The following is a 13,104-nucleotide window of genomic DNA, read 5'->3' on the forward strand; positions in this document are numbered from 1 at the left end:
TGCTGATATGAAAAAATGTTGTTGATGGTGGTGATGGTATTTAATTAATCAAATCGCCAACTCAAACTTTTCCATTTGATGATTGGCTCACATAGACTCCATGTTTTCAGAGGTGGGAGGAAAGTGAAATGAGTTGGAAGGGAGATAAGGAAGAGAGTGGGATTCTGCTCAGCAATTCGCCATTTTGTGGAAAAAGTCACCAAGGCAAGAATAAAAGAAAAAGGACTCAACAAAGTGTTTCAGTAACCTTTTCATCCTGGTTCTGCCTCCCACTCATTTAGCCCCATGGAGATGTTATTTCACATCCCTGGACTACAGCTTTCCTCACTCAGAAAAGAGAGATTTAAATTTTAGGCTCTCTAAAGTTCTTATAATTCCAAATCTTTCATTTTAGGAGATAGAGCAGCCCCCCAAAATGAAACAAATAATTATCCTCAGAATTCCTTCGGTAAAGGGTCAACTGGTTTGTAATAAACCAAAAATACATTTTGCAGCAACCGTCAAGAAAAGAACAGAATGAAGATAATCCCTCTTCTTTTTCCTGTTGAAGCCAGCTACCAACACCACCCCCAATTTTACTGCCAAACCCATTTAGTCATCAGATATTTCATACCCTAGCAAAATCCATTCAGTCCCTGATTATACTGTGAAACCGGAGGAAAGTGACAAGGAAGAGATCATGTTTTGTTCATCAAAACATTTTTCAAATTAAGCCATCACATCCTAAAATAGTGGATCAGAATCACCCAGCAGGACTTCTTCCTGAAAGCATGCAAATGCACAATCCTTGTTTAGAAGTGGCATGTCAATTACTTGTGCAAATACAAAAATGACTAATAGCTAACGCCTAGTAAGACACCTGTCAATTTCCCTTTTTTTAGCTTAGCTACTTTCAATTCATAGAAGTTGCCCAACACAAACAACATTTTGCTGACACTTCTATGTGTGCTTAAGCAGTGATAGCATTCAAACAAAAATGGAGTTTCAGATATTTCCATCCACTTAAAAATACATTTTAAGAATTACAGTATTAACCACAAATGAATGGCTGCCTGGCCTCTCCAATGAGATACAGAAATAGCATTTTAAGTCCATCAGAGAAGGGACAGCTTCCGATCATTGCTCTAGCTACATGAGAATGAAGAAAATTTCCTAGAAGAGTCTACAAATAGAAACTGACATGTTCCTGGAACAAAAAAAATCCTAATGAAGAACAGGATATGATCTCCTTTTGAGATTTGAGTATGTATTAAATATGAGAAACTTATCAATAGTTAGGACAGAGTTCACAAATGCTTTTGTGTTTGTGGTAAGAGTATGCATCATTAACAAAAAGCCTTACTCAAGGTGAGCATGACCAAGATAAGTGATATTTCACAGGTTGCCAAACTAATAATTCAAATTAGGCAGTCCAAATAATTCAAAGTAGGCAAGTCTGTAGTACAGGGTCTTTTATGGACTGAGTTTCATGAAAGTGGAAGTTATTTACCAGGAAAACATTCCTGAGCCTTAAAAAAAAAGTCTATTGCTTTTTTAAAAAAATTTAAATGTTTGTTTATTTATTTTGAGAGAAAGGGCATGTGCAAACAGGGGAGGAGCAGGGAAAGAGAAAGAAAGAATCCCAAGCAGGCTTCTTGCTGCCAGTGCACAGCCCGGCGCAGTGCTCAAACTCATGAATCATGATAACATGACCTGAGCCAAAATCAAGAGTCGGACGCTTACCTGTCTGAGCCACACAGGCACCTCCAAAAAAAGTTTATTGCTTTAAAAAGTCCTTTGGACTAACTGTAGCTACTTCATACTTTGCATGTTAAAATTACATATATATACACACACATATAAATATATATTCAAACTTTTTAATTAATTATTAAAGTATAGTTGGCATACAGTATCAATTATTAGTTTCAAGTGTATAACGTAGTGACTCAACAATTCTATAAATTACTCACTGTTCCCTAGATAGGTGTCTTCAAGTGATTATATCACTTATGCTGGAACTATATTTCTTTTAAGTCATCTAAAATATCTCCTGGCTTAACCCATGAAGGGACTCATCCACCATTTGTATGTACATTTATATTTTTAAAATAATTTACACTTATAAGTTCTGTTTATATTTTGAGGACAAGATCCCAGTGTCACTTACTTGATGTTTCTAAAGTGATATGGCTTAATAAGGTAAGAATCCCAAGACCCAACCAATGACAGTGTAACTTGAGGTCTAGGGTGTTATAGCACTGTAAGGAAAAAACAAAACTCATGAATGACATATTACTGCAATCTCCCACTGTGCATGGGATGGTAAAAGCATTAAAAAATGCTGACTGAACGAAAAACCTTCACTGAAAAAAGCATAGAGCATATTATGTAAATAAACTCTGTAGAAAGCAACTGGACGGACAGAGCCTGAGCCTTAATTTACCACCAACTCACTGTGTTTCCCTGAAGTAGTGACAGCCTCTTCAGTTCCCAGATCACCCAACTGTCAATTTTTTTAGATCTAACGTTTCCATAGATAGCATATATGCCAAACGCTACTTTAAGAGCTTTAAGTATAATAATTCATTTTATCTTCACAACAGCGTTATGATCGGGGCCAGCTTCACGCAGTGACACATGCTCATAAAAACCCCAGGCTTGGTTTAATGCTCTGCTGTCACTGTCTTGAAATTGGAACAAGGGGCCCAGCATTTTCATTTCACTGAACCTCGGTTGTGTCTATGAGGTCACCACTCCCATTTCACAGATCTGGGAACTGAGGTAAAGAGAGGTTAAGTAACTTGCCCAAGGTGAAAAAGCTAGTCCTCACCGGAGCTGAGATTCACACCCTGCACACCTCTGAACTCACCGGGGAGACGCTGGAAGCCATTACGCTCGGTTCCTAGCTAGTTCTACAATTCTAACTTAGGTCCTTTACTAAGAGGAATGTTGGTTTCACTCTTCCCTCCTTCAATCAAGGCTTTTTATAGATGCAGAATTGCAATGGAAAAAGAAAAAGAGATGTTACGTTCACAAGTTGAATTTGAAAAAAGAACTGCTTAGCTAAATGAAAGGCGAGAGGGTTTGAAATGGTCATGGCAGGGGCTTAGCTATTTAAATGACAAGCTAAACAGGATACCTTTGGGGCTATTTCAGGCTCTGATCCCCAAATTAGAGCTTTTAGGAGTAGGATCCAGAGCCCTACATGGGAAAGACCAAGTTAGCCAGCAATGGCGAGGCCACAGCAGAGGCGGAACACATCAAAGGAAGCACTCTGCGCTGCCTTTTATAGACGTGAAGACAGCCCAAATGCCCCGGCGTCCAATGGGCAAACATAAATAAAAGGTTTGCATCAGCTGAGGATCAAATACTAAAGAAAAGGGTCATGATTTCCTGAGGACTCTTAGTCAAAGGTCAAGTGTCCTGTGGGGAGAAGCATCTGGCCTCCTCTGACCGAGTTTCCTGCCATCCCCTCCCTCCCCATCTTCTATCTAAGGTAACTGTGGGTGTTTCACTTCGACTAAAATCTATGAGCTCAAGGATATGGACTGCAGACATTCCCCATTAATCTAGGGCCTGGTCCATACCACCTAAATTGTGAGCATTATTATCGTTTTGATGATGATGATGATTTGCTGTTGTTTAGTTTTCTATCTGCATTCTATGTTGGATTTTTTTTAAATCAGACTAAAACTCTTGTTTTATCATTTGCAAAACTAACTTTGAAATATAGGTCAACAAAACAGGTCACCCAGGTTTGAATAGAAAAGGTGAATCCAAAGAAAACCCTGGAAACTGCTGTTTGAAACCCAGCACATTTCTTATTGCTAAATGCCCTTGCCCAGTGCAGACCAGAACCAAGAAATGAATGGTTTTAAAGAATCTTAGAGTTCTCTGATAAAACTACATGCTTTCTGTTTGGATTGTGTAATGACAACAGCGTCCCACAGTTCTTAGACTATTGTGATTTTCTAATTGGTCAACAGGATCTCTATACCTTTTAATATTTAGTCAGTTAGCCTACAAAAGTCTTCTTAGGAGGTCCCCTAACCTTGTCTCCCTGCTCAGAACTACCAATGGCCAGGTAAGAGTTCCAAAAGAGGCTTCTCTGTCCCCAAATACATTCTGCATTTAGCTGGTATCAGGTAGCCTGTCCCTACTGGAATTCCTTTTGGTGATATCATTGTTCCATGTGCAACCAAATGTCAGAAGCACTGACCCTAAAAGAGAAAAGTTGAGGATGCACCTGTGAAGGCCATAGTTGGCAGCAGGGGAGCATGGAAGGGTGGTGTTTGACTTGGACCCCTGCACACAAAAACCTTCCACATCCACACAGGTCACTGTCTACATCAACGTCATATTACTATTCTAGGAAACTTGAAGATGAAGTGTAAAGAAGTTGAGTGTCTCAGAAACCTCCCTAAAATTCATTTACCCGAACACCTACACTATTCATTGGTCCTCATTAGAGTAAATAACTACGTCTCAGAACACTAGAGCCCTCAGCCCGACTCATCAAATAATTCTTTATGCATTACGACAGGTTTCATTTTCAGTTTGTCCACCAGTTCTGAACTAATCTATAACAAACTTTTCCCAATCCCGTCAATCCCCACCATGTTGAAAGACTCACCTTAAACCAGAACCTATAAATATTCCACTTCTACCCTTTCACTGCCAAGAGTCTACTGACTCTGCTTTGTTTTATCAACGTTTTTATATTTGAAGGCTCTTTTCAGGAAGCCTATAATCAATACTCCCTTGTCCATGACCAACTCCAACCCATTTGTCTCCCATAATGACACAAATGCCACATAATCAACAACTGGACACAAGAAAGTCTTCAGGCTCTGTGTGAGTTGCAGAGGAGTGAACTGGTATAGGCTTTCTCTCCAGTGGATTTGGAGAGGACCTGGGAATCAGCACTGGAGGGCCACCTCAGCCTGCAGGGATCTATGGACCCCCGGAAATGGTCTCCTTACCCCTCGAGCAGTGAGGTAAGCCCTCCCCAACTTGGAAGTTGGGAAAGTCTAAGAGAAAAGGAAGGTTTTCCCTCCAGGTGTCTCAGAAATGAGTTAACAACCTGCCTGTCTCTATTCTACCTTTCCAGGACCTTTGGCTGCCACCATTTGGAGGCCCCAGTGAGCAGAACTACCCCACAGTGAGTGAGCAAAGAAATACAGACACACATATAAAAAGGTTGAGAGAGAGAGAGCAAGAAGATTGTTCCAATTTAGCACATGCTAAGAGAAATAGAGGTGAAGGATGATACCAAGGGGAAAAATTGAAATCCCGATTCAGATTCAAAAACAGCTTGGTGGGGCGCCTGGGCGGCTCAGTCGGTTGAGCGTCTAACTCTTGATTGCAGCTCAGGTCATGATCCCAGGGTCATGGGATGGAGTCCCACCTAGGGCTCTGTGCTGAGCATAGAGCCTGCTTAATATTCTCTCTCTCTCTCTCTCTCTCTCTCTCTCTCTCTCTCTCTCTGCCTCTGCCCCTCTCCCCATCTTGAGCTATTTTTCTCTCTAAAAGAAAAGAAAAAAAAACAAAAACAGGTCGAAGCTAAAAATGACAATTTCCCAACTAAGATTTCACGAGATGAGCTGGAGAAAAGGAAGGCCATGTTGATATTCAAAATAACAATGTAATATATCAAGGAAATAAATATCTTAAAGCACAAAGCAAAAATATAAATAGAATCATGAAAGGAAAGAATTTGGGGAAAAAATGGTTATAGTCCAAGAATCCTATATCCAAATCTCCTGTGAGCATAAATTATAATGAGGTGTCAAGGCACAGAGGGAAAAGAGGAGAATAAGAAATAAACCTTGAATATATACACACATTCATACAGATAGATACACTCAAACATACACACACATGTATATAGATACATTCATGTATATCTGGATGATATACATGAAAATGAATAATCATATAATATCTAAGAATGTGCACAAATGTACTGACAAGTTAACATTCATTAAAGTATGAAAAAAGCAGTGTTTCAAGTACCTGTCATGCAGTGACTAACTTAAGTCTCACAAAGTCTTCACGAGGAGGGTACTAGAATTAACTCCATTTCACCAAGAAAAACAGTGAGGCACAAAGTGATTAAGTAAATGATCCTATAGATATAAAACAAGGAAGGGACAAAGCCAGGATTACAGCCAGGATTACAACCCAGGCAGTCTGGCAGCACCTGGGTGGCTCAGTCAGTTAAGCGTCTGACTTCAACTCAGATCTCACCGCTCGTGAGTCCGAGCTCTGCATCCAGCTCTGTACTGACAGCCCAGTCTGGAGCCTACTTCAGATTCTGTGTCTCCCTCTCTTTCTCTCTGCCCCATCCCCTGCTCACTCTCTGTGTGTGTCTCTCTCTAAAAAATAAATGAATATTAAAAAAACAACAGCAACAACAAAATAGGCAGTCTGGCTCCCAGATCCTAAGTTTTTAAACACGATAGCCCTCAACTGTTTTCAAACAGGGACTTCTGAAGAAGAAATATACTGCAAGGAGGAATTCTAACATGAACGTAGAATCAAAAGTTAGATGTTTCACTAAGGAAATATTGGCATTGACAGTTATATGTGGGGGGAAGGAAAATGTTAAAGTTCCTAAGGTCTCCTTTGCTGGGAGAAAAGGCAGAAGGAAGAGTAAAAATACTCTGGAGTCAGCTAATCAAGATGGGAGGGACACATGGTGACCTATAAAGAGCATCTTAATAAGGGAAATAATTGGTGTCTCACATTTAACAATGGTAGAGAAATATGTAATAATTATAAGAACAAAAAATGGAAAATAGAATGGAAAAGCATAGTAATTATTAGAGGAATAAGAACGAATTACAATTTGATCAGACCTACCAAGGAAAGGAAAGTAAGAAAATAGCTATCTAAAAATGTAACAAATATAAAATCAGATAGAAGGGATAAAGCCTAATACCTATCAATCCTTAACGTACAAAGCAGAGAATGTCCAACTGGGTTAACAAAGAAATCCTAACTGTATGGAAATAATTACAAGGGAGACACAAAGAACAAGTGATAAAGAAGATTTGCCTTCACGAGGACAGAGGATTGCATTTAATTTCAATGCTTCCAAAACTACAGGTAAAGATTTTGTAATGAATGAGCAGGGAGCCTTAAGGAGACAGAGGAGGAGAGGAGGCAACTTGAAGTTTGGGTCTGGAAATATCCAGAGGTAAGATTGACAGATTCTGTGTCTCCCCCTCTCTGTCCCTCACCCTCTTCAAAGATAAATAAACATTAAAAATATTTTAATAAATAAATAGAATAAGGAGGATGGGTTCAAATCTGTTTGAGACATAGTCAGACCCTGGCATTTGCTGTTCTACCCCATACTGCTAGAAGAGCTGGTTTTATTCTCTGGAAGAGGGAGAAGAGAGGATGAGGAGGTTCACCAGCCTGGAAAGGGGGCAGGGCGGGGGTGGGAGGGGTGTGCATTAAGTGAAAGTATGGGTCTTTCTGTCCTCCCCTTCCACAGTGCAGGCAGGCAGGAGACTGGAAGATTCTTCTCAGGAAAGTGTGACAGGCCTAAGACAGGTCTAAAGATACTGAGCCGCAGAGGAGTTCCCAGCAAACGCAAGAGCCAGTAGCTCACCCTCCAGTACACAGGTCACCTGTGCCTTCACGGCTTCTGCCAGCATTTAGCTCCTTATTTCTTTTCATTTTGTGTTGTTTTCTCTTTCATGTTTTGCTTACTTAAAATTTTTTTAATGTGTGTTTATTTTTTGAGAGAGAGAGACAGAGCGCGAGCAAGGGAGGAGCAGGGGGAGAGGCAAACACAGAATCTGAAGCAGGCTCCAGGCTTCGAGCTGTACTCACAGAGCCTGACACGGGGCTTGAACCCACAAATCCCGAGATCATGACCTGAGCCAAAGTCAGTTGTTCAACCAACTGAGCCATCCAGGCGTCCCTTAAATTTTAGTTAGTTAACATACAGTGCAATATTGGTTTCAGACAACCAGAAATCACTAGACACCTTAAGAACATCTCTAACATGGAAAATAAAGAGAAAACAACAACAACAACAACAACAACAAGAAAGCAATTTGGAAGGTACAGAGACTACCTAGAGAGGAGAAAACTACTTCTTAAAATATATGTAGCTAGGGTAGAGAGGTGGGTGGAATAGATAAAGGGGATTAAGAATACACTTATCATGATGAGCACTGAGTAATGTATAGAATCATTGAGTCATTATATTGTACACCTAATATAACACGATATGCTAATTATACTTCAATAAATATATGTTCAGATTTTATATGTATTCAAAATATATATATATATATATTTTCAGATTTAAAAGAAGAGGAACCATCCATGAAACAAAAATAGGATAGCATTTTAAAGATCATTGGGGCACCTGGGTAGCTCAGTTGGTTGGGCATCCAGCTTTGGCTCAAGTCATGATCTCATGGTTTGTAGGTTTGAGCCCCACATCGGGTTCTGTGCTGACAGCTAGCTCAGAGCCTGGAGCCTGCTTCGGATTTTGTATCTCCATCTCTCTCTGACCCTCCCCTGCTGTCTCTGTCTCTCAATAATAAATAAAAAAAAATTTTTTTTAATGAAAAAAAAAGTTTTTTGAAATCAGGAACATGAGAAGTGATTGGTGACTCAGTCCACAGAGCATGTGACCCCTGATCCGGAGTCATGAGTTCAAGCCCCATGGGGGGCCTAATGCTCACTTACCAAAAAATTAATTACATGAAAGTAGAAATGAAAAACTTGATAGAAAGGGTAGAAAAGAAAAGTAAGAGCCTACCAGCAAGTAGAATAAAAAGGCACAGAGAAAGAAAATGGAACATGGAGGTGGGGGGGTGCAGATAAGAAAATTAGAAAACTAGACCCACTTTCAGAAAGTGAAAAAGTAGAAAATGTACCTCTGAGTTAATGGCTTTAGTTAAGATCTGGAACTAATTAATCATGGGTGATTAAACTACATAATGGCAGAGAAATATGAATATATATTCACATAATGGATGTGAGATTTCTTATGAAGGAAAGAGATAGATTAATTTTGTGTTTAAAGTAGAATGTCTGGTCCCAGGATGTAATTGCAGATCATAAAGGAAAAAAAGTTGAATGGGTACAAGTTGTAGAAATTTTGAAGAAAAGCAAAAGTGTGCTCAAATTTATTGAATCAAGGAAATGCAAATTAAATACACAATACCCTATCACTTTATACTTCATTGGACTGGAAACCTCTTAAAAACAGATAATATTGCTTTTTGGCAGGATTGCAGGAAAAACACACAGCTGTTCATTGCTAGATTAATGTCTTCTTAGAGAGCAACCTAACAACATCAACTGAAATTTAAAATTCTGTATATCCTTTCGCCCAGAAGTCCCGCCCCTGGGAGTCTACCCTCCAAAAAATGACAGGTGCAGTACAGAGAGTATACGTACAAGATTGTTTATTGGAGCATGGTACATAATAGCAAAAATGGAAACAAAGTGAGGGCCCATCAGCAAGGGATTGTTGATTCAATCACATTATTTTCATACAAGGGATTGTTATACAGCCATTCAAAAGAATGAGTTAGAGAAACGCCTAAGTGGCTTAGTCAGTTAAGCAGCCTCCTCTTGATATTGAGGTCCTAATCTGGAGGTTGTGATATCGAGCCCCGAGTAGGGCTCTGCGCTGACAGCAGGACCCTTCTTGGGGTTCTCTGTCCACCGCTTCCCTGTTCACACACTCTCTCTCTCTCTCTCTCTAAAAAATAAATATTTTTTTAAAAAAGAATGAACTAGAGCCATTGAAGTTGGTTTAGAGGGATTATCTCAGAGGTTGTTGAGTGAGAAAAGCAAGATGCAGAAAAGCATGTATAATACAATTTCTTTGTGTAAAACATATACATATTCCTAAGTAGACTTATACAGAACTATGTTTTCATGTGATTATGGGGGCATGGAGAAGAACTCGAAAGGACACTCTTATTAACATGGGTTGGTAGGAGGAACAGTGGATAATGTGAGGAATCTAAGGATGGGAAGAAGAAAAACCAAGCCAAAAAGAAAAGAAATTCACCTAAATACGGAAGCAAGACTTGATCACATTTATTCATTTATACATAGGTGTATGAAGTTTCTTTTAAGTTATATAGAAAAATATTGTTTTCTTTTTTAAAAAAAAGGAAGAACATTATTTGATACAATTAATTAATTGTCACTTTGTGAAGCATGGTCTGAAGAGGTAGACGTGTTTTCAGTGACACACAGATGGCCAGCAGGTGCATGAGAGAGAAGGGATGAACACCTCCAGGAAGATTGAGAACCATCAACTAGAAAGGCCTTCTTTAAGCATAGGATTCCCCAGGGCAAGCTCTACTTCCTGTGTTGGAGTCCTAGAGAAAGAAAGCAAAAGATCTGGACTGACCCAGAGGCTAAGGCCCCACCACTAGGCTGGGACCAGATACCTGTGTAAAAACCAAATGGTCCCTGGGGCAATAGGAGGCAGCCAACGAAAGTTCCTTCCCTTCTCTTTAAGAATCACCCACTTCTCAGTGTGAGAAGTTCAATCTCCAGGCCTCTGTGGGTGGTCCTTCCATGGGACCCAGAGTTTGGCTGAGGAGAGCTGGTTATTCACAAATAACTATCAGATGTATTGCGTCAAGGGCAGAGACGGGCCGTGTGCCCCCACGGGACTGATCACTGAGTCGTCAAGGCGCGAGAAGACTGTAGGAAGGACCCGGTTGAGAAGCCGCGTGCAGAACAAGAATCCCCACCTTGGTTAATGAGGATTAGCTGGAGGACGTGATGTGGTTCATAGCAGTCGTACTTTCGGGGTGATTCTTCCTGGAGTGCTGTAATTAGAGATGGCCACACACATTCTGTCATTTAGGCAGGTCAACAAGCAGCAGCCCTTTCCTGTGTGTGATTCCAAGTACTCCCGGCTCAGGACAGTGTCAAGTTTCTACGCAGGACTTTTCTAATCCAGACAAGCTTTCCCTTTGAGTAAAGAAGGTTCTCAAATTCACAGTATGTGGGTAAAGCAGGTCATGCAGAGTGGGAAACAGCAAAGCTCGCCTCCACGTGGAGGAGTTGATTACTGTTCAGACCGCTGTGCAGATGGAAATAAAATGACCGCGGTGGGAGTCCCAACGCAGACCACACACAATGAGAAGGGAAGAAAGGAGCACATTTAACTGTGGAAAGGGGTATGTTCTGCTGGGACAATGAGAGTAGAGCTCTTTGCTGAGAGAAGAACTGGAGGATGTTTCTGGAAGAACAGAAGGAACCTCAAGGGAAAATAATGTGTTGTTTTTAAAGGATCATCTGGGGTGATGCTGATGCTGCTGGTCCAAGAACCACCCTTTGAGTAGCAGGTCCTTGGGGATCACAAGTCCTGAGACTGATTCAGAAATATATGTGATATATATATATCACAAAGAAAAAATGTAAATCCACAGCATCACGGCTAGAGTTTGTGTCAAAGGGAGCTCAACACAGTAGGCCAATTGGGCTGAAAAGCCATGAGGGATGAAGATAGGATGGTCCTTTTGAAGTAACTGGCTACACAGTAATAAGTCCTTAATACAAAAGAATTCAGCAAGGGGAGCCTGGGTCAGTTAAGCTTCTGACTTTAGCTTAGGTCATGATCTCGTGGTTCATGAGTTTGAGCCCCACATAGGGCTCTGTACTGACAGCTCAGAGCCTGGATCATTCTTCAAATTCTGTCTCCTTCTCTCTCTGCCCCTCCTCTGCTCACACTGTCTGTCTGTCTGTCTCTCTCTCTCTCTCTCTCTCAAAAATAAACATTTAAAAAATATTTTTAAAGCAATTTGGCCAAAGTTCTTAAGAGAGACGTACAGAAATATCCTTTTTACCTTGATTTTGTCATCTCACCCATGGAACTCAGAGTCAGTTACCAAGAAAACAAGCAAGAGATGCCTTATGCAAGAGAAGAAATCTTCGAGCTACTTTGAGTCAAAAATGAAGCCAGAAACGAGAAAAGTAAGTACAAAATACAAAGCCCACGCCCACCTGGTCAATGGCAGGCTAACAGTGGGGGTGGTTCCCCACAGCACAGTTCTGACCCCACCAGACCAAGCCCACTCTGCACTCCCTGGACCACTCACTGGTCAGAGTGGGGGCAGGAGAGAAGTCCACCATGAAAGCAGTGGGCATGCCACAAGCGATTAGTGTGTTCTTGGGGTCCATTCTTCAGGTCAGGTCTTTAATTTATTGTGAGTGGCCTTCAAGGCACCAAGAAAACAGGGCAGCCCAATGTGTTCTGGTTCCCTTCCTATGGAGACTGGTGCAGATTTGGAGGGGAGGAGGAAATGATGAAAAGTGGGAAGTGATTGAGACGGAAGCAGTTGGCCTTTTGTTACAAAGAGCCTACAATGAACCACACTCCACTGACACGTTCCCCAGTTGCCTTGACAAAGTAATATACTTTTGAGAGGATTTAGCCTCCTTTCCCTTGCAGAGCCACTTTGTGCAAATATACAGTCATATAATTAAGATGATTTTAGCTGCAAGTAACCAAAACCCCAACTCTGAGAACTAAAACAGTAAGAAAATCTGTTGGGTACAAGACAAAGTTGAGGTAAGCTAGTTCCAGTGTTGATTAATTCAGCAGCTCAATGACTTCATCACAGACCCAGTGTACTAATCAGGATGCTCCAGGGGAAAAGAACCACCAGGATTCACATAGATCATACAAAGGATTTATTATAAGAGATTGGTTCCTGTAATTATGGAGGCTAAGAAGTCTCACAGTCTGCCATCCACAAGCTGGAGGCCCATGGGGGTTGGTGATGTAGTTCTACTCCAAATCCAAAGGCCTGGGAACCAGGACAGCCAGTGATGTAAGGTCCAAAGTCAGACTCAAGGCCCAAGAACTGAGAGCACCAATGGCCAAGAGCAGGAGAAAGTGCATATCCCAGCCAACCAAGATGGCAAATTTGCCCTGCCTCTAACTTTTTGTTCTATTCAGGCTCTCAGAAGATTGGATTATTGGGGCTCCTGGGTGGCTCAGTAGGCTAAGAAGATTGGATTATGCCCACCCTCATTGGTGAGGCTGATCTTCTTTACTTAATCTACAGATTTAAGTGCTAATCTCTTCTGGAAACACCTTCCCAGACACATTGA

General features: G+C 40.9%; 1 protein-coding gene across 1 annotated transcript in view; it reads right to left on the reverse strand.

Moving 5' to 3' along the window:
- Positions 1 to 13,104, reverse strand: part of MAP3K7CL (MAP3K7 C-terminal like) — a 99,736-nt gene that overhangs the window by 54,912 nt on the left and 31,720 nt on the right. Inside the window, exon 5 of the mRNA XM_029938679.1 lies at positions 12,731 to 12,854. Within this exon, the coding sequence (XP_029794539.1) occupies positions 12,731 to 12,854 (124 nt within the window). The remainder of the gene's footprint in view (positions 1 to 12,730; positions 12,855 to 13,104) is intronic.

This window comes from Suricata suricatta, chromosome 5, assembly GCF_006229205.1.
Source record: "Suricata suricatta isolate VVHF042 chromosome 5, meerkat_22Aug2017_6uvM2_HiC, whole genome shotgun sequence".
Taxonomy (NCBI): Eukaryota; Metazoa; Chordata; class Mammalia; order Carnivora; family Herpestidae; genus Suricata; species Suricata suricatta.